At 46.4% G+C, this 26659-nt stretch overlaps 4 protein-coding genes across 4 annotated transcripts; 2 read left to right on the plus strand and 2 right to left on the minus strand.

The window, feature by feature from the left end:
• Positions 1–1578: 1578 nt before the first annotated feature.
• antkmt (adenine nucleotide translocase lysine methyltransferase) lies at positions 1579–10245 on the plus strand. The gene is made up of 6 exons (XM_015359990.2): positions 1579–1628; positions 5402–5681; positions 6388–6492; positions 6865–7005; positions 7627–7677; positions 9032–10245. The coding sequence occupies exons 2-6, from the start codon at positions 5520–5522 to the stop codon at positions 9251–9253; spliced, it is 681 nt and encodes a 226-aa protein (XP_015215476.2). The 5' UTR covers positions 1579–1628; positions 5402–5519; the 3' UTR covers positions 9254–10245.
• On the minus strand, positions 9812–20449 carry ccdc78 (coiled-coil domain containing 78). The gene is made up of 15 exons (XM_069180810.1): positions 20258–20449; positions 19600–19731; positions 18928–19014; positions 17779–17958; positions 16930–17103; positions 16581–16631; positions 15914–16002; positions 15354–15432; positions 14821–14946; positions 13689–13894; positions 12944–13118; positions 12252–12295; positions 11687–11768; positions 11307–11407; positions 9812–10661 (listed from the first exon to the last, which is right to left on the minus strand). The coding sequence occupies exons 1-15, from the start codon at positions 20363–20365 to the stop codon at positions 10535–10537; spliced, it is 1761 nt and encodes a 586-aa protein (XP_069036911.1). The 5' UTR covers positions 20366–20449; the 3' UTR covers positions 9812–10534.
• A 518-nt stretch (positions 20450–20967) lies between these two features.
• LOC102686841 (dynein light chain Tctex-type protein 2) lies at positions 20968–22235 on the plus strand. Its single transcript, XM_006637076.3, has one exon. It carries the CDS (start codon positions 21088–21090, stop codon positions 21637–21639), a length of 552 nt encoding a protein of 183 aa, XP_006637139.2. The 5' UTR covers positions 20968–21087; the 3' UTR covers positions 21640–22235.
• A 237-nt stretch (positions 22236–22472) lies between these two features.
• Positions 22473–26587, minus strand: LOC102687039 (E3 ubiquitin-protein ligase TRIM56). The gene is made up of 2 exons (XM_015359973.2): positions 26365–26587; positions 22473–25485 (listed from the first exon to the last, which is right to left on the minus strand). Exon 2 carries the CDS (start codon positions 25471–25473, stop codon positions 23416–23418), a length of 2058 nt encoding a protein of 685 aa, XP_015215459.2. The 5' UTR covers positions 25474–25485; positions 26365–26587; the 3' UTR covers positions 22473–23415.
• Between the last annotated feature and the right edge of the window lie 72 nt (positions 26588–26659).

The raw sequence follows: 26659 nt of genomic DNA on the forward strand, positions 1-26659 counted from the left end.
TAACCGGGAAAGCCAGATGTAGCAGACAGTTTACTGTTTAGTCCAAAACAGGTCAATGTAGCCCTGTGTTGTACAGTCTTATGGCAGAAGGCAAGAATGACCTCCTGTAGCGCTCCCTGTCGCACCGTGGATGAATCCATCTATTGCTGAACGTGCTCTTCATTCCTGCAAGCCTGTCATAGAGGGGATGGGAGAAGTTGTCCATGATGGCCTCTAGTTCGGACACCATTCTCCTCTCAGCCACTACCTCCAAGGGGTCCAGGTCAGACCCAATGACAGAGCTTGGTCTTATAATGAGCTTGTTCAGCCTGTTAGCATCCCTTGCTCTAATCCCAGAGCCCCAGCATACCACCGCGTGGAAAATGGCGCTCTCCACAACCGACAGATAGAACATATGTAGAATCTTACTACATATGTTAAAGGACCTGAGCCTCCTCAAGAAGTAAAGTCGGCTTGTGTAAATTCGTTTTTTTAATTAGTAAATTCGTTTTAATTGTGTCAATTTGTGTAAAAAGTAAATTTGCCATGTGGTCATATACTCAGCTTGTGGCAGAAAACATTGGGCTCTGCAGTTTCTCTTTCATTAGAATCTGGCAGTGATCTTTTCCCATCGTGTCGATAAAAGAATCTGAGTCTCCCAGTTTAATTAATTCCTGGATTGAAAGACTTTAGACTTTTCTAACATGTTAGCTGATCCTCAAACCCTTTCACAATTTTCCACGTGAAACCAGAGTAGAAAACTGAGTCTGCTTTGTGAGACATAGCGGGTGTTGCTTGTGTGAACAGCAATTAATCACAAAGAGGCCACTTCCCATGGTGTCATGGTGAAATTATTTTCAATCAGATAATATTTCATTGTCAAAACGTTTCTTCGCCTCCAAAGCCGATGTGAAATCGATTTAAGCTTTCTAAGCATTCTCTGGATTCTTTTCCTGAGGCTAATAGTTCCCTCAGAAGCGACTTAACTAGACCATGAAACGAGGACTATAACAGAAACCGTGAGACAGCGCCACCTAGTGTGGAAATCTGCCAGCTCGCAATTTCTGAAACATTGGGCTCGTTCCAGCGGTTGAAACACGATAACTATCGCATTTTTTAACGGCTTAATTTATTTTGATAATATACTCTACCACGCAATAAGTGGTACACCACAACCCCTATATTTAATCTATATTTTAAAGCAAACGAGAAACCTCATAATTCGCAGTAGTGCTTTTCGGAAATATGAACAATGACTTGGGCTCAGTGTCCCAAACAAAACTGTTCTTTGCTACTAGGACAAGAATGATACGGGCGCCTTTTGGCTGGCTAGCATAAACTCAAAATTAAGACCAACACTGTCTGCTATTCCTTTCTTGTGTTGAATAATACGAATTGCCTGGGGCACCGTTGTGTGGAGTTCGCATGTTATCCTTCCTCAAGGTGCTCTAGTTTCCTTCCGCAGTCCAAAGATGATGTCTAGGTTAACTAACGTATTTAAATTTTCCCTAGTGTGTGCGTATTGGCGACAATGGATAACTAATGTTTAACTTCGTTAAGGACTAAGTGGAACCAAGGTTTGGCGAGTAATGTTTCCCCCCGACTTGCTGTGCAGGCGTGCATCACAGGATCAGTCATTTCGGGTGCAGGTTGGTCAAAATTACTTCGTTCACAGATTTTTCTCGTTGCCAAATCATGTGATTAACAAGGTGCAAATTGACAAGATTGAATAAGTAGTTTTAAATGAGCTATTTACTCGAATGCATGTTAAATGACTCGCCTTCTTTAAGCTTTTTGCTCTGTTTCAATGACATTACGAGATTTTAATGTCATTACGAGCAAGTGAGCAAACGAATCTGATTGTATTCATTCGCATGGTTGTTAAAGAAAAAACAGAAAATTATTAAAGCTTTGTCGTCTTTGTTATCTTGAATATATGGTATTGCATTGCATTGTAGATGAAAATCTACGGCATTTGTTAAATTATATTTGTTCTACTTTGTTTTACCAAGATAAAAACGGTTTTCTCATCATTTGAAAATCCACTTCAATATTTGTTTAGTCCTGCACAATTTGGAAACAAACAACCGGTCTGTCCATATAGATGTCTTTGCATACTTACACTTAAAATAAACTGACACCTCTATACGGATAATTGGCTCCGTGATTTTGAGGGGTGAAATTCGATACTTGGTTACAGTGAATCGTTTCGTCTTTTCTTCCAACTGGATTCGATTCCTTACGCGCCCGCTTTAGAGGGACTGACTCAGTCTTGCCAAAAGCATCCCCTTTTTGCTGATTTTTCAGCAACACAGCAGATGAAGGGACCAACCGCTGGGCTGGCCGTGTGTTCCCCGAGGGATCTCAAAGTCTTAAAATGGCATCCAAGAGAAGAAACACTTTGTGTTTTTACACTTGTTTCAACTATCGAGAGACTTTCTGTAGGTAAGAATTCCATTGTGCCAGTACATGTACTGGTTACATATGGCAATAAAGTTCAAGTTCAAGCCATACAGCTGCAACTGAGCTTAAAGTTGTCGACTGGTGGCGACAGCACAATCAGATTTGCGGAACTGCTTCCCAGGAATTTCAAACAGACCCACCAGGGGATTTGGGAGAGGGTGCACAATGAGTTGGATCCGAGAGTTGCTCCGGTCTCTCCACGCACGCGGGGAACTGTGATCTGATTCCACTGACGTTGCCATTTTTTGCCTGGACGCCCAACGAGAGAAATGCTGGACGAATCCGTCTTGAAAGTTGCTGCGGAGCGGCACATCAGCGACGGCGCGGCCTTCGATGGCTGGCTCCGCGACAGGAGGGACAAGACCGGGAGCGTCCCACAGGAGAGATGTCACGGAGAACCGAGGACATTCCGCTTGGCAGTTAAGGCCCACAGCCAGCGCCACTGTGAAGATGGCAGTAATAATAATAATAATAATAATAATAATAATTGCTTACACTTATACAGCACTTTTCTGGACACTTCACTCATAGTGCTTTAATAGGAAACCCCTCCACCACCACCAGTGTGCAGCCCCACCTGGATGATGCAACGGCAGCCATAGTGCGCCAGAACACTCACCACACACCAGCTATCAGTGGGGAGGACAACAGAGTGATGAAGCCAGTTCATAGATGGGGATTGTTAGGAGGCCATGATTGGTAAGGGCCAATGGGAAATTTGGCCAGGTTACACCCCTACTCTTTTCAAAAAGCGCCCTGGGATTTTTAATGACCACAGAGAGTCAGGACCTCGGTTTTACGTCTCATCCGAAGGACGGCGCCTGTTTACAGTATAGTGTCCCCGTCACTATACTGGGGCATTAGGACCCATATGGACAGCAGGGTGAGCGCCCCCTGCTGGCCCCACTAACACCTCTTCCAGCAGTACTGTGCTGGTAATATGGCTGGGACGGCGGCGATCCTCGATCTGAACCTGATGAGGGCCAGCAGCAGTGTCTGTGGGGGAGGTGTCGGGGAGGAGGAGGATGGGTTTCACCGTCGCGCTCAATGCACTGGCATGGGGCCGAAAAACGGCGGGTGCGAATCTGGATCAAGTCAGGGCGCCAAAATCCGGGCACCGGCGTCGGCTGATCTCGCTGGACAGAGCGCAGGGGCACGTGACCCCAGGGATGCCAGGGAAGATCAGGACACATCCGCTGGTGCAGCAAGCTGATCTCTCCTGGATGGCGCCTTGCAGGGTCAGCTTTGAAGGAACTGGGGGGCGCAGCGATGCCAGGGGGGCCACCGGAAAACGGGGTGCTCCCCCAAGGTGCCAACAACTGGGTATCGGAAGCCTGGGCTGCCCTGGACATGGAATCCGTCCGCCGTTGTTGGAGAGTGGCGGTATCGGCCTGGCGCTGGATGGCTCCGGAGACCCGGTTCTGCACCACCGGCTGCTGGAAGCCGCCACTGACGGCACCAGGCCCGCGGGCAGTAGGGGGCTCCTTGCCTGCGACCGGAGCTGGGGTGACTCACGCGGTTTGGGATCAGAGTCGGGACTGGGAGTCGGACTGGGACATATTTTGAATCTTCAAAACGCCGAGAACTCGTGACCCAGCCACACATTTCTGTCTCGGACCTTGTTTTGCTTCTCAGAAGGTGCTGTGGGTTTGGAATGTACTGTTGTCCGCTTGTTCAGGAGGTTTACCTTTTCGTGCCCGACACACTGACAGTGAAACGAGCATTTAGAACAGCTCTGTGTGTTACAGTCCGGTGTTTCGGACAGGAAGTTTTCAGAACGGACAGTGCCACATTAAAGTATAATATCTGTGATAATGTTTGTGAAAATACAATAAATTATCTTACCGTGGGTATGAGCTGGATCTTGTCCTTTTGATAATTACGAAGCAAAGTATTGCTGTAAGTTGCTTTTGCTCTTTTCTTTAATTAAGTTAAAATGATGGCACAGTTTGATTATTTCCTTCTTTAAGGATAAGATCACTTTATAAGCCATATACAATTTCTTGCGTCAGGAATGTGTTTTTTTGCACACCCCAGCTTGCTCTCCATGAGACACACAGACAGGCAGAGAAGCTTGGGGTCAGAGTGCAGGGTCAGCCATTTATATGGTCCCCCCTGGAGTAAGGGCCTTGCTCAGGGGCCCAACGGAGTAGGATTCCTCTGCCAGCTGTGGGATTTGAACCAGCAACCTTCCAGCCACAGGCGCAGATCCTTAGCCACAGAGCCACTGCACCATCCTTTTGCTCGACCTTTGCACTTTAACCTTGCCTAATATGGCACATGGAATCTGCCAAAGGTACTGGAAAAAAGAATTTAAAGACATCTGCCAACAAGAAGCAGGTATTTGGGCTGATCAGCATGTTTGGTTGCTAGTAGCTAATCGCAGCCAATTCGTCTGCAGGTACTGGATTCAAACCCATGGTTGGGCAGCTTGTTTCATGCTCCCACAATCATTCATGAAGTCTGTCTCGTCCTCAGTTTTAAATGCACTTCTCTGTATTTTCCACTCGTGTCCTCTGCTTCATGTCTGTAGTTTTGCCCCTCTCAGAGAGAATGACCGTCTATTGCCTGACTCTTAATTGTGTGTTCCAAGGGCAAACCTCCTGATCTGTAGAAGAAGTTCATGGCACTACGCTCATTACTTACTCTCCTTGCTTGAAAGTTTCACAGTACAGTCAGTGTTAGGATCAAGAGTCTGTCCTGATAAAAAACAAAGTGTACAGCATGTTGCAATTTTTAAGATATTAATTAAATAGAATACCTTATAGTCAGAAAAAAACACATTCTGAGTTTTTCAGGGGCATCACAACATTTTCCATTTCGAGAGGCGGTTACCTGTTGTTCAGAAGGCTGTGACTGACTATAACAGCTCAAGACCGTCGAGAGTTTTGTTTCTCCCCCCACCAAAAGTTGCATTTTAACAAAAGCTTTGACTGAACCAGCTGAACCCTTTCCCCAGGCTGCACGCGGACAGCGGCTTTACTGAGAGCTTCGCCGAGCTCTGGCCTGCGGCCCTCGAGGTTCCCTGCTGCCCCCCCTTGGGCCCGTGACTGGTGTCTTCCTCACCGGCGGCGGGCATGGATCAGGACACCCCAGAGGAGGTCTTGGCCGACTTCAAGGAGAGGCGGCTGGGGGCGTGGGGCCTCCTGCAGATCGCCGCGGGCACTGGGTTGGCAGCCTATGGCGTGTGGGTGGGCCTGCTCATGCCCGGCTTCAGGAGGGTGCCTTTGAAGCTGCAGGTGAGAGAGTCCACAGTGTGCTCTTTTTAAAACAGGGTTCTCCTAACCTTCAGCTGGACTGCGACTCTCGGCGGTGCTGCAGGGGTACCCCACAAACGGCAGTTAACATTCCTCGCTTTTATACTGCCCACGGTTTAGACACGTTTTGTGGGCTGTGCAGTTGTTTTGGCATGAAAGGAAAAAGAAATATAATTTTGACTGGCTGTGCTTTTTTCTCTGATAATGGGTAACAGTCTGAAAATACCCAGATGTCACTCAAGAGCATGCCCGCGTGTCTCAGATCAGGGGTGCAGGGGGGTGCAGTGGGAGTTAAGGTCTGTGAGAAGCAGCCAGTGTATCCTGTGAGTCATTAAAGAAATCCCAGTCTAACAAGGTATAGAACAGAGGTCACATTTCCAGCTAAATGAACATGAGATGATGAATTCTCTTTAGACTCCTTTTATCTTTTTGTGTGTTTAAAATTCCAGTTAAAAAACTAAGAAATTGTACAGAATTAAGGATACCAAATACAGGAAAGCTATAAGGGACTTCTAGGCTTCTAGGAAGACCAGGTTTGCGAGTAATAAAGGGAGGAAGTCTTGAGATTTAGGGTGAGAACACCTGGTTTTAGCAGAGATTGGCAGATATATGTGGCCTTGTTCTCGCAGTTGGCGGTGGGGAAGTGTGTTGGGCTCAGCGTGACTGTAGTGCCTCTCTGCCCCTGCAGGTGCCCTATCTCCCTGCCAGCCGGCAGCAGGTGCGCAATGTGATGACGCTGTTGAAGGGGCGCTCAGGGGGCATCGTAGATCTGGGCTCTGGAGACGGCAGGATAGTAAGTACCCCACTCTGGGCAGTGCAGGCCAGGGGCAGTGGGATAGTCCGATATCCTGCCTAAAATCAGCCCGATGTATCTGTTCTGGACCAGGGTTTTTTCATCAAAGTATTCATGCCTCTAAAGTCCAGTCCGAAAGATAAGGATAAAGTATAGTATGCATCAGAACTGCTTGGGAAAAAAGCTCTTTAAGCAAGACTTAAATTTCAGAGGTCTCTGAAGTATTTAGACAGGGAGATCCATAGGTGTGCTGCTCACGAGAGGCTCTGTTGCCTATTGTGGGGGGGGTTGTGGCCAGTTCGCAGGTTAGGATCTGCGTGTTCATCCATGGCTGTGTCCAGGAGGGTCTGATGGCGCTGTCCTGTGTGTCAGGTCCTGGAGGCGTACAAACAGGGCTTCCGGCCCGCTGTGGGGTACGAGCTCAACCCCTGGCTCATCCGCCTCTCCAGCGTCCACGCCTGGAGAGCCGGGCACTATGGGAAGGTGTCCTACCTGCGACAGGACCTGTGGAAGGTGAGCGAGGCATGGGCTTGATTAGGACTATCTCCAGCCTGCGGTGTGGAAGACCGTGGAGAGCAGCAGAAACAGCCTTAAGCTGCAACTGGTAGATCCAAGAAAAGCTCATTTAACAGTGTACACATACTGTATGACACAACACAAATGACTTGTTTGCTGGAAACCTGAAGCTCTTGCAGAAAGGATAAGTAGAAGCCATCGTTAGGGCCACAATAATGCACTGACACCCTACAAAAAAGTATATTACGGAAGCATCAGAGTCTGCATTCAGTTAAATGGCTTAGATTGTCATTGTGACATTGATTGCATAGAACTGGGTATTTCGTCTTTTTTTACCTCTATGACCTGTATTGGTGCAGGTCTGCTGAAAGCATTTAGCTGTAACCGTACAGCTAATGCAGCTCTCCAGTGATTCCATTGATTTAAAAAACCCATTGCACTACAGCATACTGTAGTAGGAGTGCACTGACATGTGGCCGTTAATTCTGGTGTCAGTCAAGATGAAAGCACCTCACTTGCACTTGTCATATTCAGTAGGTATTTATTTCTCTTGGGAATATGAAAAGGACTTTTCCTTTTAAATGTGTCCCAGTCTGTAGTTGTCTTTGTGTTTTTCAGGTCAGTCTCGCGGAGTATAAGAATGTCACTGTGTTTCTGGCTCCCAGTGTGGTGAGTACTGCAAAAGGTTAATTTTTCTCGGTCAGTAAGCTGCTAGAGTACATGAGAGTTCGTGTCTGTGTGTGAGAGAGCAGGAATTGTTGTGTTGCAGTCTAAAGAACTCTCGGTGTGAGAGCAATATATGATGTGCATCCTAAAGCATGCTTTTTGATGTCAGTCTTATATTTTATTTTGAAACACGTTATTTTCTTAAATTGATTTTTTAAATTAAAAGGCTGTGCCTTTTGTTATTTTACAACTCCAGTCTCCTGAAATCGGGGTGTTTGCAAGAACAGATTTTCCAAAAGGAAAAACTGTGCTTGTCAAGTAACCTCCAAATCGTCAGTTCTAAGAGATCTGGTCTTATAAGACGTCCTGTAAGAAGATTGCGTGTCAGTGTGTTAGTTTCAACAAGCTGTCTTGTCGTTGACTGTGTTTGTGTCATTTTCTTACAATGCTCAATCCCAGTGAGTCTGTATGTTCAGAATTAGTCATATATGGTAATCCAGATTTCATGGTTTATGTTTGATCATGTATTATCCCTTTAAAAGCTTTTAGAATGAATAAAAAATGGTAAATTTGAAGGAAGTGTCTATAATCATGGCATTGGTGAATCCTTAATCAGGATAGAGGCATCGTTAATGTCAATAATATTTATAAAAGAGATCCTACTGGGAACGACAGCAAAAACTCAAGAAACTGAAAATCATACTTTTAAGACTGCTTATGTTCCCCTGCTGGCCTTTGGTACAGCCAGCTCCTTAAAGAGGAACTGCAGAGCTCTTTTTGTATGTTGGGGTAACAAAGAGTCCGCACTGATGAGCGTGTTTCAAACCACCATATAAGTAATATCTACATAGTAACACGTAAAACCTCCAATTTACATCACAAAATAGACAACATTTCCAGGTATGCGCAGCACCATGGCCTGCGATTCAGAACGAGGCAACAAATTTTTCGGTGAGGTGAAGCAGCCCTACTACATTGTAAACAAGCGGGCTTGTGAATACGTCTCTTTTAATCAAATTTCATTTCGAGACGGTTCTGCCAACAAAAACTACTTACTTGTTAACTATGCATGCAGATCATGCTGAAACATTTCTGTGGTGAAATGTCTGCTGCACAACCTATTAGTCATTACAGTGACTAGTGAGCAGGAAGGGTCGCTTACATGCCGACTTACAGCGCTTTCACAAAGTTCCCGATTTTGTGCTCGATGCGAACTTTGTCCTTTTTTTTTCCTATAGCGCCAATGAATAGATTTTGTTACGGAGATTTAACATCCGGTCTGAGAAATTGGGACTGCAGTTCCACCCCGTAATTGCGCTAACGGCCCAGTGACGGAAGTGGTTTCCTCCCTCCCCAGCTCCCGCTCCTGCAGGAGAAGCTGCTGGCGGAGTTGCCTGAGGACGCCCTGGTGGTCTCGGGCCGCTTCCCCTTTCCTGAGTGGGCGCCCTGCCGCGTGGAGGGCGAGGGGGTGGACCGGGCCTGGGCCTACCTCGTGCGGGAGTGCCGGGGCCAGCGTGCCGCCCCGAGACCCCCAGCAGCAGAGACCGGCGGGGGGCGCGACGCGCTCACGAAACCCTAGACCCTGCGGATCTGTTTGGCCTTGCTCCTTATGAAGCGACTGCCTCACTATAGGTGAAATTTCAGACGTGTATTCAAAGGTGGTGTTTTTAAATATGATATACTTTTTAAGAACCGGTCGAATGTGCATCTGGTCTGACAGTCCCTGCCGTTTTTGGGGGGGACACTTCTGTGGAATTTTAAAACACGCTGTATCCCCCAGCAGACCTGTCACAGACCTATACCTGAACTTGAGATTGCCAGTTTAATTGAGAGGGCTGGTCAGTGGGGTGTGAAAACAGGGGATCATCTCAGAGACTTTGCTTAAGCCTGTCTGGGAAGAGTCACTCCAGAGAACGTCGATGGCTTAGTATTTTTAAAAAAGATTTCAGACAAATGTAAACAGATTTTTCATTGATTAATTTTTAGATCAATTTTTAACAGAAATATTGCTGTAAATATGTTTTTCTGGGTATTTCTTTTACCAGTTGTGGAATATATTACAAAGCCAACCCTAACTTATTATATATTAACAAACATTTAATGTAAAAAGTGAAAACAGCTAAAAGATGATGAGCCATTCTGCAAATCACGGTTAATGTTTTAATGATTCATAAGAAATTGAGGGATGGTTGCACTTATTTAGATTATTGTTTTGTTTAAAACATGTAGCTGACTTATTTAGGATCACTCCTGTTAAGTGGCTCTGGGGTGGTACAGTCACTGGTGATTAGTGGTGCTACTTTAGAACTGTTGGGTCCTGGGTTCGTTTCTGGGCTGGGGTGCCTTCTGACTTCGGGAAAAAGTGGTAATGCAGACCAATAAAAAGTAATGAAGAATCCAGAGTGGAAGATCAATGGTCTGTTTTTAAATATTTAACCTAGCACATTTCTGGGTCTGGCAACACCTATAACATTAATCTTGATGAAGTGATTTGTGACGTTGAGAAAAAAATATATTTTTAGTAAATGAATGAATTAATAAAATGATTGCTTGATACCTCTTCAGAACTAATCCAATCTGTTTGGATTTCATGTAGTGCACTAATGGAAATGTTAACTAGACTAAAACATGACTTAAGAATTGTGTAATTCCAGTCATTGGCCAGAGCATTCCTACTTAAAGTGCTCGCTTTTGGGCCATTTTAGTTGTATCTGCAGTGGTATACTAGCAGAGCTGTCTCAGGGTTGAAAATGGCACAGGTGCCCCCAGATGTGGCCGCTGTTGTGGGGTTCTTTGTGAAACGGGCACCCATGGGTGTGTTGGGAGGTGCCCAGGAGTGTTTGCATTTGCCCAGAACTGGTTAGAGTTCATAGCTGGGGTTCCTCTTGGCGTGTCGCAGAAGGTGGGCCTCAGGGGCGTCAGCACTGTGGGCGCGGCCTGTGTCCGTGCCCAGGAGCTTCCTCAGTCGTGTGATCTCCTGCTTGTACCTGAGACAGAGAAAAAGAGACAGTAGGACCACCTTGAGCAGGCGGTGAAAAATTGAAAAATTGCGTTGATACCTGTAGATTGAGATACGAACTAAACCCGATAATGTTAATCCATCCATCCATCCATCCATCCATCCATCCATCCTTTTTCACTGCCTCTTTTCCTGGTGAGGGTCGCAGTGAAGCCGGAGCCTACCCAGCAAGCAACGAGGGCATGGCAGGGTACACCCTGGACAGGACGCCAGTCCATCGCAGGGCCAGTGCAAGCCAATCACACATGGGGACAATTTGGAGGCCACGGTAAGGGCCGAAGGGGGAATTTGGCTTGGACACCGAGATAACTCCCTACTCTTCTCGAGAAATGCCCGGGGATCTTTAATGACCACCAAGAGTCAGGACCTCGGTTAAACGTCTCACCCGAAAGACAGGATAATGTTAATAGTATATTTAATTTAAAATGACATCCTTGCACATAGGTACTAGTGTTTCTGCTTAACAAGAAAAACAAGAACAGCACAATTCTATAAATATTGTGAGTAATACGGTTAATAAATCCACAGTTTCAATTCAAACGGTTTTCTTTCCCTCTGAATTTGCACAGACAAGGGTAAATGAACAGTGACGTTTGTGGAAGGGTGTTGTTACCTGGCCAGGTGCTTATCCACATACTCCTGCAGCTCGGAGACCTGCTCCTCAGCAACCGTTGCCCGGGTGATTAGCTGAGCACGTTCCCTTTCCTGTTCCTCCTGGAGAAAAGAGAGAGGCAAGGGAGAGTTAACCTGGAGAAAACTGTAACGTCAATCTTTTTTTTTAGATTTCAATTAAGAGCCTGAATATTGCTGTGCTGCCCCCACATTCTGCTACCCTGGGTTCTTTTTAGCCTACCTTGTGGGCTGCTTAAAATTAAGGCATATTGCCCAGGGAAAAAATGTGTTGTGTATTTAGTGAAATTCAGTGTGAAATCTTGAAAATATGTGTAAGTAAAAATGAGGTTGTCCTTTCCCACAGGTAATGCCTACACTTACCTGGGTGGAATGTGTGAATTCCCTCAGCTGCTTCCTGATGTCAGCCCAGGCTTCTTCAGAGGCCTTGCCCCCTGTTCCTGACCTAAAAGACAAACCACATTTACTAATCTAACCACATCTAATCAGTTCAGCTACTACTGTATGTACATAATGGCCCTGCTTTGTTCCAGTGCTGTGTATGTTCTGTTGTGTTAGGTCTACTTCATAGAATAGAACTAAGTCCTGTTTTACTTTTTGATAATTTAATAACTCTATATACTGTAGTTTGATGAAATGATTCATTTTCCAACAATCCCTGGATTTCAGGTGACAGCAAGGGTTGCTTTCCTGTGAATTGGACCATATGGTGTGAAATGACCATACTGTCACTCTGAATACAGCTATCTGACCTGGAGGGTCACGTCCTCTGTGTAAATGAGAAAGATTTACAAAAAAACAGGCCATTTGGAAACCTTTGTTATTGTGTAATATAAGGTCCACCCCTTTCTTAATATAAACGAAAAAACCCGAAACAATCCTAGGGTTTGGTAATTAATAGATGTGAATTCAAATGATGAGTACTCACTCCTTGAGGGTGACACTCGGAGGGTGGATCTCAAGAATACTCTTCTGAAAGACACAAGGAGATGAAAACTCAAGAGGATTATAAGGGATGGTGAGTGATACGCACAGTTAGGCTACAGTGTGCTCAGTACAAGTTCAAGTTCCAGTTTATTATCATTATACTAATATACAGGTATATGGTATAACGAAATGCTATTTAGCTAGCTCTCGGATGATACGTAGTACAAAAAAAACAACAATACAATTGTATAATAAAAGAAAGACAGCGACAACAGGTAACAGGTCATGTGCAAAACAACATCAGATGTGCAAAAACATACATCAACAGAATGAAATAAAGGATAGAAAATTACGGGGAGTGAGCTTCTTGACATGTGAGGTAGAGGTAGATTTCAATGTGTGTTTGAGTTTTTGGTAAGAGAGAAGGCACTGTGAGGTTCAGATCGTAGGTGAGAGAGGCTTAATAGTTTGATAGTGCGGGGGTAAAAACTGTCTCTGAGTCTGGTAGTCTGGGCCCGAATGCTCCGGTAAGGGATAGGCTGCAGTGTGCTCAGTAGCTCTGTGGTAAGCGTACAGGGCTGTGGTGTTCAAGGGTTCTGTGGTTTGTGTGCTGACTCATTAGATGCAGCGGTACAGCAGTGTGTTGCAGTAGCTCTGCAGCTAGAGAGTATGGATGAAGGCTCATCTACTTACCTGCTCCTGTGCGTCCCTCAGTTGGCTTTCCAGCCTGGCCTTGTCCTCCCGCAGCCTGGCCAGCTCAAGGCTCTGCTCGCCCTGCAGCTCCCTCTCGGGGAGGCTGAAGTGAGACTCGGGTGGCCCGGGGTCCAGACTGCGGTCCCCCAGAGCCAGGATCTGCTCTCGCCGCATCCTGGGGGCGGGGGGACACAGGCGAGGATTAAAGGGACATAATGCAGTGCAGTTGGTCAGCATGACTGAAAGTAAGGGCCTGTGATCAACCAAGATCCATCCTGAGTAAAAAGAAATGACACCCTGATAATCTTGTTCCCAAGAACATAATGGATAACCAGATGGCAATCACTATCAAAGATCCCAAATTATTTTAATGTAAGAGCAGTTACAAACACTAGAAGGCCATTTGGCCCAACTAGCCCATTTGGTAGTTGGTAGTTAACTGATCCAAGGATAACATCCAGGCTTTTCTCGAAAGATGCCTGGGTATCGGCTTCCACAACATGGCTGGGCGGCTCGATCCACCACTTCTCCCACCGCCCTTTGAGTGAAGAACAGCCCCCTCCTCTCCGTTTAAACACACTTCCATATTGTTTTGGGGGGGGAAATACATCTTTCTACAGGACCGATGCATGGAACTTCAAAGCCACTCTAAAAATCATACACGGGTCAACCTTAAAATATAACACCAGGGCTCTACGCAGTCAACATTTGGAATGCATGTGAGGGAATGGTAGAGGCGACCAACCTGTAGGCGATGAGCAGGGTTTCATGGGTTCTTATAAGCTGCTGTAGCCTCTTCTTATAACTACGAGCGGCGCTAGCGAGCTGTTCTTCCCTGGACCTGTAGGAGGCTCTGACGTCCTGCAGCATGTTGTCCACGAAGTTCTTCATCTGAGCACGCTCTGGGGCTCTCTTGGTTCCCGCGGCCCCAGCAGAAGCATCCACATATTCCTGGAGCCGGGGACGGAGGAGGGGATCAGCCCTTGCCATGTCTCATCAGAGCTGACCTCACCTGCGTGACAGCGCCCAGCAAAGCCTGGGACGACACTGGAGAACTTCCACCACCGTGGCACTGTTGTCAGTGTGAGTCATTATTGCTCTGTGTCTGCAAGCTTTCGGCTGGAGCAGTGGTCTCCCGCCCTGGTCTGGGAGAGCTCCAATCCAGTTAGTCTGGCAGGTGTCCTGTAAGCTATCGAGAGATCAAGCACGTGCCTGATCAATTAAGAGATTTCTAGTTCTTGAGGGAAGAAGAGCACTTAGGATTTAAGTCCTAAATGATCTGTAAAACACGTCATTTTAACAAATCGCAATGTTATTGTTCCATATCTTTAAATTTTGGTAATTTGATGAAGACCTTAAACTCCTGCTGGGTGGGTTCTCTCCAGGACCAGGGCCTTAGTGTAGCTAGTAGGTCAAAAGACAATGAAAAGTCATATTATAAAGAGGGCTGCCAAGTGTCATGTATCAAGCTTGAGACATGCATTTGGATGTTACGTTAATGCAGGACTGGAATTTGGGATGTTTGCGTGGTGCTCTTTTGTTTGTGTTCGACTTGTCAAGTTCTATAGTTGTGCACAACAAAAGTGGGATCTTGTGAAATGTCAGTTAGAGTGGTAGAGGGTCAGAGAGTGAACGAAAAGTCCTCTCTTTTTGTTTTTATATTAAAACTGTGTTCCCGATGAAAAACAAATTAAACTCAAGGGATTCAATCATCCCACTAGCGCAATGAAATACTGGTGAAATGTGGTGTGTTGCACCACAGGGAACCCCAGAAAGAGAAAAGGTTACAGTAAAGAAGCGGTTCGGTCGCATTTTGCTCTTAGCCTGTTGATTGGTGGGTGGTGTGCTCAGGTTCGGCGATACCAGCCCTTACTCACAGCGAGGTCCTGGAGATAGCGGACCAGGCGGGCGCGATACTCCTCATTGAGCTCCTTCAGCTGGAGCTGCAGCCTCGAGTTCTCTGCCTCCACCTCCTTCAGCTGACTCTGAGAGGTGAGCAGGGCCTGACGCACGGGGGAAAATGCCAGTGCAGCGCAGAACAAATCAGACAAAGCCAGCTCTCACAGCTGAGGGCAAGGTGTGTTTGATCTCTATGTCTCTGTTCCTTAAAGCAGCCCAAACCATTAGCAGAAGTTCCAAGTGGATACTGGCAATTCTACAGATAGCATATGCAATGCATAATCTATTAAGCAGGAGAAACTGCCTGAATCAAGTAAGCCTGACTGCCTGCAATAGTACTGTTTTAGTTTCAGAAAAAACTTGAGTCAGTGGTTGTATGCAGTAACATAAGAAAGGCTGCAAATGGCTGGGTATACTGCCAATCTTAGTACCTTAACAATCCTCACTACTCATCAGCATCCACTACAAGACAGAGAGGCGGGACATGTGCCCGGGCCGGGCGGGGCCTCACCGCGGACTGCTCCGCCAGTTTGTGCTGGGTGTTGCGGATGGCTCTCTTGTTCTCCTGCTGCTCCTTGCCCATTGCCACCCTGAACGGAACAGCACAGAACACGCTAGCGATCAGTCGTTTCCGTCACCGACCGTTACACACAATAACATCCGCCGCACAGTCAGGGGAGGAGACTCTACAGTCTACAGAGCTTTTATTCGAATTATTTTAGTCAATTCTAAGTATTTAGGCACAATGATGGCACAAATCCAAATAGAACACCTTCAGTGCAACACTAATATGTCTTCCACTTTGGGTTGCGTCCGATTCACATTTGACCAGGCTGTCTGGAATACTTTTTCATCGTCCGGCAGATAAGGAAGTCAGGAAGGCAGGAAATGTGGCACGCAGCATGCAAACGCTCAGAAATGCTGATGACAGAAATTAGTCATTCTCTGGCACTGATGAGACATTTTTAAACCTATGACAGTCCACAGAATGAGGGACAATCCTAAAGGTGAACAAAGGAGGGAGAACAAGGATGTTTGGGTGTCCTGGGTCCCTTCAGTCCTCAGACTCACACTTTCTCCTCCAGCTTGGACTGCTGCTCCTCGTAGCTTGTCTTCATTTTCTCCAGCTCCTCTCTGATCTGGTCCTGGTGTCCCAGCAGCTGGCAGGAGAGAAACAGCACAGCATTGCCTATTTTAACAGCAGGAAACTGCAGGGCGAGTATTTAAAACACTGGGTTGTTATTTATTTTGAGACGTCATAGCTTAATCTTCAATAAACTCGGTTCCCCTTTGAAATGAAACCCTTATGCTTCTGTCAAACTTTCCTGCTGAAAAGGACTTGAGTGAGAGTGGTCCTGGACATGGACACACACAGGAAATAGTACAAGTATGACTCGCGTATATTCATCAGCAATCACGATTGTAACAGATTAAATACTTTTCCTTTACTTTCTTACCATCGCCAATCCGATGAAGCTTGATCAAGAGCTCCTGGAATTAAGAGAGGATTTTCACTGTGCTGAAACCATTAAGCGCGGATATCTGTAGGTACAGGGGGTGGGTGGGGGGTTCTGTTTTTCCGGGGGTCATTGCATTGAAGCTGCTGGCCTGAGGCCTTTCAGGGGCCATGTGTACCAAACATTTGTGTGACTGCATTAAAAAAGAGCCCCGCAGTCCCTCAGCGAGGACAGACAGAACCTCTTTTTCACAACACAGATGCCACTAGCAGTAGACTCACGCTTTTCTCCAGTGTCCTGCGCTCCTGCTCCAATGATGCTAGATGCTCTGGCTGCACAAAGAGATGAGCGGTATTATTATTATATATTATTAAAACAGCCCATTACATTTGTACACAGGATCCCGAGGCTGCAGGCACCTCTTTATAACGAATGTAAAAGTACAAGAATTTTAGGACAGTTCCAAACAGTTTGTGGGCTTTTGCTTAAATTTAAGATTTAAGATGATGTTAAATGCCTCAACAACAATTTATTCTCTTAAATGCGGGAATCATCGTTTCAGCATCCCCAGGTGTCTAGAAGTGTCTCCTGGTTTCAGCTCCATATTTATAATCACCAGCACGGACTCACCCTAACTCTGCGCTGGGACAGACGGCTGACCACTGCCCGCACTCTCTCCAGCTCCTGGGTGGCCTCGCCGTACAGCGCCCGGGTCCGGGCCTGGCTCTCCTGCTGCTTCAGAAGGTCGTCCTGCGCCCGCGCCAGCCCCAGCAGCTCTGCACTCAGCTCCTCATTCCGAGACACCTGCAAACAGCACCACCCGCAGACCAATATATGTAAGTGCACGCCGATGGTGGCAGCTTCATGCCAAACCAGGAGCTCCTTATCCAGCTTCTCTTTTATCAGATCAGATAAATTACAGGTTGCTGTCATGTACTACATGCATCCCTTCTTGTATCTTGTATAAATTACACCAGGAGTCCTGTGGTAAGCTCCTTATGCAGTAGAATCTGTTGTCTGCTGTAATAAATGAACAGCCCTAGACTGGCAGCCCTATAGTCCCTCTCTCCCTTTGCTCTGTAACGCTTTTGTGAGTCTTTGTGCCTTTGCTCTTCTTGCCTTCCTTGTCCTGTCCAATCACTGTTCTCCCATCATCCCAGCTAGCTCACAAATGAGCCCCGGTCTCTCTTGTTTAAATATGACTGTTTTGCCAGCTTATATGGCTATCCTTCACTCCTTCTATTCCATGTTCAGTTCCAGCCTTGCTTTCCTGAACCTTTCAGAAATCCTCCCCAAATCCCTTGTCTTAAGAGCCCAGAATATCATTTCTGCATCAGTTTTGATACCTGTACATTAGCAGGTATAGCTGGTCCTTAGCTCCTTTGTATTGGTATCCAAACTCCACTCTGGAGTCCAGACTCTATACTCTCCCTGCTCTTTATTAGGACCTCCCCAGTGTCCTGTGTCCTGCAGGCTGACCTCCTTCTCGTGCTCCTTGCTCAGGGCCAGGTAGTTGCTCTTCAGGGTGATGTACTCGTCTGCCAGCTCTTTGTGGTTCCTCTCGGCTGTTTGCAGGCGGCCCCTCATGGCCTGGTTCTCCCGCCCCAGCCTGTCCCGTTCCATCTCCAGCTCCACCAGCTGGTTCTCCAGGGTCAGGATCTGAGATGACAAGTCAGGCCAGGGAAAGGACAATGGAGGAGAACGCATAAGGTACAGTAAAGACACACAGGGTCATCTGGCACGGGCTTGAAAAGCATCTACTGTGTATGGGGCTGCCCTCTGTGAAAGGACTAACACAATGCATGCAATAATGGTAGTCTTATCTCATGGTTACAGTGTTGTTTCAGTATTATAGATCAGATAAGATCACTTTATTCGCCATATACAATTTCTTGCATTAGGAATTCATCTTTTCGCATACCCCAGCTTGCTCTCCATGAGACACACAGACAGGGAGAGAAGCTTGGGGTCAGAGTGCAGGGTCAGCCATTTCTACAGTGCCCATGGAGCAGTTGGGGTTAAGGGCCTTGCTCAGGGGCCCAACAGAGTAGGATTTCTCTGCCGGCTGCGGGATTTGAACCGGCAACCTTCCAGCCACAGGCACAGAGCCTTAGCCACAGAGCCACTGCTAAACCCAATATAAGAACCTGAGATGTCATGCTCAGTGGATTCAGAACGGCTCTGAGTTTGAATATATATCGGTACTTCTTTAAACGAATGTTCTTTTTACGAAAATTCTACGTAATACTACGACACATGTGAATTGTTACCCACAGTTCGAATAAGGAAAGCCAACTATGAAGAACAATTTCAAAACCTCTGCCAAATGTAGAGAGTGAAGAGGAAGTGTCATACGTGTGCTAATACAGTTCTTTATCCATATTAAATATAACATTGTGAATCATTTCATTTTGTTTTCTGAACTGCATTTTCTCAATGCCTCAAATAAAACATTAAGTAAGGTAAAATCATCCCTCAATACCATTTCCAAGTAGTGTTTGAATCTGTTTTTGTCTATACTGTACATTCTTATGTGGAGGATGTCCAGAAACGAAGCAGTCCCAGATTTCTCTGGCCTGTGTTTGTATGTCTGTCTGTGTGTGACAGCAGTATCAGCAGGGCTATCACCTTGTTCTTCAGCTCAAAGCCCTCTGCTTCATACTGCTCTCTCATGTTGTTGGTCTGTATCTGCATTTCGATGAGGTCCTTCGAGATCTGGGAGAGGCCACGGAACAAGGGTCAGCAACTCGGCAGTAAAAGCAATGACATGGAACATCTTTTGTAAAAATAATAATTGTTTACACTTATGTAGCGCTTTTCTGGACACTCCACTCAAAGCACTTTACAGGTAATGGGGTCTCCCCTCCACCACCACCAGTGTGCAGCCCCACCTGGATGATGTGACGGCAGCCATAGTGCGCCAGAACGCTCACCGGACACCAGCTACCAGTGGGGAGGTGAGCAGAGTGATGAAGCCAATTCAGAGATGGGGATTATTAGGAGGCCATGATTTGTAAGGGCCAATAGGAAATTTGGCCAGGACGCCAGGGTTATACCCCTACTCTATTCGAGAAACACCCTGGGATTTTTAATGACCACAGAGAGTCAGGACCTCGGTTTTATGTCCCATCTGAAGGACGGTGCCTTTTTACAGTATAGTGTCCCTTTTACTATACTGGGGCATTAGAACCCACACAGAGCGCAGGGTGAGTGTCCCCTGTGGTTTTATAGGCTCTATAACAATACAGACAGGAGCATTGAACTGGCCGCTTTCTGGACCTTTGCTCTGGTCTCGCCCACCTTCAGTTTCTCTTCCTCGCTGAAGACCAGTTTGGAGGACAGGTCAGTCTTGGACCCCGCCAGGTGCCCCAGCTTGTCCTGCAGGTCCCCGAGTTTGCTGAAGAGGCGCTCATTCTTGTCCCGGAGCTGGATCTGCAAGCGAACAGGGGAGTGTATCAGGCATCACGCTCCTCATTAACAAGACCAGTCACACAGGAGTGATAGCAATTCCACCCATCTGGCCCACTTGGTAGCTGGTAGCTGGCCTTATCCTTCTGTTTCTTGAAAAAAGCCAGGGTATCAGCTTCTCAACAATGTGCACGGGTAGCCTGTTCCATACACCCACAACCCTTTGGGTAAAGAAGTGTTCTCAGTATTAAATGCCCTTACGCATACTTTCCAGTTGTGACCTCTGGTTTATGTTTCACTGTACATCACTGGCCTTGAAAGGTGTCTATTACATGAACGAACAACCCTGGACCTGAAGAGAGCAACAGTCAGGCAGAATTTAAGGGTCACTCACCACATTCTAAACACGTGAACAAGTTCACGTTTAGAGAACCAGTGAAATAATTAAAAATTAAAATGGCAACAGCTGTGGAAAGTAGTTTGCATGTGTAGCACACGTTAGGCGAGATGGAGCGACAGCAACACTTCAGCACAGCTGACCAGTACTTACATTTTCATTGGTTAGCCGGGCAATGTGCTCCCGCAGTTCGCTCACGTTTCCCGAGTCTTCAGGGGAATTCATTTTTATCAGCTGGGGGAAAAATGGACTTGTTTGCATTTATATCCGACAAAACATTTGATGTCGCTCAAATGTGTGCAGTATGGGTCTGTGCTCTTCGGTCACTCGCGAAAACCCCACGGCGTTTCCACCAACAGCCGTTGCTAAGGAAGTATTAGAGAGGTGTTGCAGTCCGGAAAGCCACAACAACACAACACCTGTCGCCTGCGATTAAAAACACAAATCCTGTATTTACAGTTTTATAGACGTAGTTTTTTTCACATGGTCATTTAATCAGATTTACATGTTTTTTATGAATAAAAGTTACGTGTTTTTGTCACCTGTCAAGCGGTCATTGTCAGGACTACAATGTGCCTAAATAACGTTGTTCTTAGAGTCAACACTGGATCTAACCCTTAGACCTAACCCAGCTCATGAGATAGTGTAGTGCTACAAATAGGTATCCATTTCCAAACAAGGAAAAAACCTTTTGTATTTAACGAACATTTTATTTTAAAAGCACGCCTATTTTCACTTTCTTTTTTTACCCCAGACAAAACACTGCACCTTAATAATACGTTTTCTTTTATTATTTTTACAATATATACTGCCTGCTATTGCAGCAATGCTGCGCATCGGTTCCAACAGGTATTTTGAAAAAAAAAGGACCCACATCAGCGCCCACGCGCGGAGACGGTTGGCATTGCACCCCGAACCGCAATGCAAAGGCGAAAAACCGCCGAAATTACCACTGCTTTCCCCAAAATAATTATTAAAAGAAAATGGATGACGAGCCACAGCCCATGCCCCGGCGAGATCGTCGAAGGAGCATGTTTGAAAAGGGGTTCATCCAGGAGATCCTGCAGGACCGCCTGAAGGACGCCAACCTCGAGGTCACCCACGTCGACGAGGCCGAGGAAGACGACCTGTTCCCGGAGAAGGGCGGCTCCGCGGTCTGGAAGCCCGGCCTGGGGAAGGCGAAGCTGGCCAACACCTACAGGATGGAGCCCGCGCGCAAGTTCCAGCCGCGCCCGGTGCAGCAGAGGTGCGAGGAGATCATGGGCGAGGCCTTTGGCGCGGCGACGTACGAGCCGGCCGCCTGCCGGGACTTGGCCTGCAAGGTGGCGGATGACATCTTGGGCTTCGCCAAGGAGCAGGGGTTCGGGCGCTACAGGTACGTCGTCAGGATCATCGTCGGGCAGAAGAGGGGCCAGAGTGTTAGGGTGACAAGCCGGGCGGTGTGGGACACGGAGAAGGACAACTTCATCTCCCTGACCATCGAGAACAGCTCCCTGTTCGCAGTGGCCACAGTCTATGCTCTGTACCTGGAGTAGGTGAGGAGTCCACTGTCCAACACTGCCACCCTGTGATGCTGGTAAAATGTCGTTCCAAATCATTATCTTTCAAGGGGTTAAGAAGGACTAAGCAGCAGCAGCTGTGGGAATCAATCCGATTTATATGCTTGCTTCCAATATGATAAAACATGCTGTCTGCTGCTTTGAGATTTTATAACTGATTAAAAGAAAATTGCACCTGTGCCTTATTTCACCTTGGACGCCTTGGAATGTCCCGTGCTGCCACAGAAAGTTCCCCCTGTTAGTCTGGGACAGCTGGTGGGGTTGAGATGAGGCGGTTCTCCATCCACAGGAGTACTCCAGGACTAGGGTTGAGCTCCAAACTCTTGGGGGGTATTTCCGAGCTCAGGGCCTGAGTGCAGAAGAAAAGACGCCACAAGCCAAGCAACTATAGTCACCAATTCGGACTCGTGTTCAAAGGATCCAACTGGACCAGAAACCAGCAGACACAGGGGTACACCAGGGCCAGGATGGTGTGTACACTGCCAGGGTCTTTGTTTCAATCCAGCACTCAGCTACTAATTACTTTAGAATTAAAGCAATCCTTTCAACTGAATAAAAACGCCTGCAAATCCCCAAGGACTGGTGCTTTGCAAGAACAGGGCTACTGACCACTGCACTCACCTAATGAAGAGATCATGTCACCCACAGTTCCACAGATTATCTCTGCAAGAATGTCTTAGCAATGGCTGTAGTCTTTGCAACATAATGCTGAAGCATTATTATATTTCAAAAGTAATAGATAATATAAACAGGCTTTGAAACAAGGTAACACAAGATATCTGCAGCAGACTCAAAGTAAATGCAACAAGTAGGCAAAAGATTTTTATTTAAGCAAACATGCTGAACTGCATTTGGTCCATTTCTTGAGGTCTGGATGATAAAACACTTTAACAGACTCAAATATCACATTAACTGAACACGAACGATCAACCTTTAACTGAGAGCACAAAGAAAAACGTAACCCCTGGCAAAGCAACATTTTTTGAAACTCTACAATAATCTCAAACAAGTTCCCACATCCATTCCAGAGTTTACAAATCTGTAACAAGTCTATTGGTTAAAGGAACACAAATTTATGTTTTGGATTGAAAACATATTGTGGAACTTCACAAAAGGCATTAAAGTTGCATCAGAAATTAAGGTTGTAAGACATTATGTTCTAGAAATACAGTTCTTCTGCAACAGTGAAGAAGTGAACCATTGTGAGACACACTAGTTTGAAGTATGCTGTAGTTATTTCCTGTCTTTCTGTATTTCTGAATACATTCAAAAATGTTCAAAAACATCTGAAGGAATGCAAAGATATATTTGCTGCCCTGAAAATATACTAGGAATCTAAAAATTCTATTAATGACAATGAAATTCAGATTGTAATACATTTCTCCAGAAATACAGTCTGTTGTAAACAAAGTAATTTTTTCAAATGGAATGGAACGTTTTTTCCCCCAAAGCTCGATATGGAGTACAAATGCACCCTCTTTCATATACTATAGTTATAACACTACAAAGCTTATTGTAAATAGCATTTACATTCTGTTACACGAGACGCTTTTCAATTTGGAATTCAAATTGTTAATCAGCTTACTGCTTCACACCCAGTTTTGCCCAGGATGAATGAGGACCTGTATGGCTCTATGAGTCAGAGCCACTGTCACTGTGACACACTCTGAGCTGTAGCCATTAGAGAAGTGATCTCCGTGACGTCACTCCAGGCTCACCTGGCAGGTCACTTAGCACTTGTATAGCCCTAAGCTATAAGGACACTTTATAGATTCTAATGGTTCCTTTCTTATCAGTCATGATGAGGTGTCCTCGGCTATCAGCAGTCAACAGCTTTGGAGAATAACCCTGTCCTTTAAAGTTCAGAAGCTCTCGCACGAAATCTCCCCTGGGTGTCAGTAAAATGACCCTCGTGCCTTCCAACGCATAAATGTTGTCCCACTTGTCAATGCAGACACTCCGTGGCCTGAAGCTGCCGGTCTCTGCAGAACTGCAGGTGTTGATGATCTCCCCACTCCTCTTGAAAACTACAATGGATTTCTGCATGGAGACGATGAATTCTTCCCTGCTGTTTACTGCCAAAAAGACAAACTTCCCTTCAAGGGGGGCATCTGGTTCGACTCGGCCCTCCAGCGTGCCTCTAGGGTCATACAGGGAGAGGCAACAAGACTGGCCCTCGCTGACTGCGATGTACTGGTCCTGATAGGCCGCGATGGCGTATTCAGGGTGGGAGCCCCGCAAGTTGCAGACCTGAGCTATATCATCGTCCTCTGTGATTTTGTACACCCTTGCCCCGGCAGTGAAGTAGATGGTGTCTTCACAGACCGCGAGACTGAAGGGTTTAAGGTTATCCCAGTCAGTATCATTGGTGGAAAAAGTGTTTCTCACATTCCCATTTCGGATTATCTTCTTTATGAGTAAGTTACTGTTATCAGCAATAACAATGTCGCCACCCGGGGACAGGCCGATTCCGGTTATATTTTCATAGTATCCGCTGTTGTCGTCATCGGTTTCAAACGAGCGTATGAAAATTATGGAAGCTGGGTTATGGACAAGCCCAGAGTGAAGCCAAGGTAAGCTGGAGGCTAGTGGCTCTGGTGGCCAGATTGGAGGTGCGACTGGTGTCTGATTACCAGTCTCCGCAGGTGTTGGAGAAGAAGCTTTTGCTTGCGCTTCAATGCAGGGATCGTCCACTGTCTGACTGGCCACCTCCGGACCACACGGTTCAAATTTTAACTCCAACATCCCAGTTAACAACTTGTGTTGATCGGGTTCTTCCTTAATGAACAAAACAGGGGTTTTCTTCTCAACTGCGGCGATCTGGAGTCGCTGCAGGCGTTCAATGTGGCCCTGAATGGTGCTCTCCAGATCCAGGATCTCGCAATCTTTCCCCATCTGCATGACCTGCCTGGAGAAGTCCCTGGTGCTCCGTGCCGAGCTGATGTGACTCTGGAGCTCTCCTTTGATGGCCAGGTAGTTCCGTTCCTGCTGCTGGACAAACGAGGACAGCTCCTCGCACAAGGCATCCTTGCGCGCCAGGAGGAGGTCGACCAGCGCGGACACGCACCCCGAGATCTGGTCTCTAACGGCGCCTTCTGCTTCCTTCAGCCTCTGTACGGCGGAGTCCACCTCCTGCTCCTGCAGCGAGAGACCCGCCACGCTGCCATCCAGGCTGCCGATCAGCCCCTCCAGCTGGGGCCTCCTGCCTGCCAGGGCCTGGGCCATGGACAGGACCTGGTGGGGGAAGTGCTCCAGCATGCGGCAGTCCCGGCAGATGGGGGTAGAGCAGGTGGCGCAGTAGAACCTCAGGGGGTCCTGGTGGCTCAGGCAGTGGCGCTCCTGCTTCCTCCTGGCCTCCTCATCGTAGCGACCCGAGGCGTAGTCCTGCAGGCTGACCACGCTGTGGTCCACCGTCACCTTGGAGCAGCGGTGGCCCTGGGTGCAGGACGAGCACAGGAAGTCGGCGCAGTCCAGGCAGCGGGAGGAGGCAGGCTCCGGGGCCTTCCCCAGGGAGGGGCAAAGCGAGCAGAGGGCCTGTGTGTCGGTCTTGGCCCTGAACAGGTCCAGGAGGCTGTTGATGAAGAAGCTGGCTTTGGCGTTGCCCACACAGCCCTGGAGGTCAGTCACCGTGCGACACTCCGGACAGCAGACGGTGCCCTTCCGTTGGTCCAGGAGCTTTTTTAGACAGGGCTCGCAGAAGGAGTGCAGGCAAGACAGGGTTCGGGGCGTCCTGTACACCTCAAAGCAGATCTTGCACCGCAGGAACTCCTCCTCTATTTGAGCAGAAAGCTCAACGTTAGTTGCTGCCATGGCTCTGGTGCTCTGATGGAGAAAAAAAAAAGATTTTTAAAGTCTTTAAGATGTTATTTGCACATATAATATTTTTCCCCCCAATGAAGAGACTTGCCGAACAGCTCTAGCCTGTGCACAAATGCCTCAAATCGACCTCTGCGCTCTGGTAGTAATAGTCCTTCTTTGCAGCTAATTTGCCGATCGTTGCATTAGATATCTTAACTATATGGAGAATTTCCGGTGGAGTTTTCCGAGGAATCGCTCGATTCCGTGCAAGCAGTTGACTATTTGTGAAAATAAACTGAAAAACAAAAACACGTTATTGACTTATTCAGCACTTAGTTCATTCGTTGACTAAAATAACGATTCCGTGGTACCAAGGGACTGATATCTGTCAAAAACTATTCTCACAGACATCAAGGACTTCCTTAATTATCCTGGTTTAAAGATAGGATTAAGACATTTTTGTTAAATTAAAGACCCGTTTCAGTTTTAAGTCTCTGCATTACTTTTTGACATTATTTCTGCATATGGGGGATTCAAGTATTTTAACGTGTGAAAGTGTCAAACAAATTAACATTAATTCTGTATTCTATATTCGATATTTCTTAAACGGCTTAATATTTTAATTTAAACTGAAAACGTAGTATGCTACTCTTTAAAATACTGACAAGCGCCTTTATAAGACGTTTTTAGCGAGTTCAAGTCAGAAACGGTAGAAATGTCGCCGGACTTCTTCTCTTCCTAGTTTTAAAATGTTTTGTTTACGATCGTGTGCGAGTTTTTTTTCCCCCCATACGCGTTCGTATTTTTTTTAACCAATCTTACTCCTCACCTGTTCAAAAAGTCGATTTTTATTTATTTATTTAAAAATAAAAACTTAGACCAACTACAAGTTGCGGATCTTACCTTTCAGACTTTGTCCACCTTGGAAGGGAAACGGTACGCCAGAAAAAAACGGTTTACGGCCAACTCCTACACATTCTCGATAGTCCAGAGCATAAAATGTGACGTAAACCACATTATTTAAAAAATATATATATTTATATTCCTAAAGAATGTTTTTTTATATTTCGGTAAGGAAGTCTGAGGTGTTCCTTGTGCTTATATTTCAACTTTCACTTTCGTTTTTCTTACAATCAAAACTTAAGGCATTCTTTGCAATTGCAGATGTGTTTTTTTTTTGTACACAGGGAAGTATAAT

Source organism: Lepisosteus oculatus, chromosome 19 (genome assembly GCF_040954835.1).
Source record: "Lepisosteus oculatus isolate fLepOcu1 chromosome 19, fLepOcu1.hap2, whole genome shotgun sequence".
NCBI lineage: Eukaryota > Metazoa > Chordata > Actinopteri > Semionotiformes > Lepisosteidae > Lepisosteus > Lepisosteus oculatus.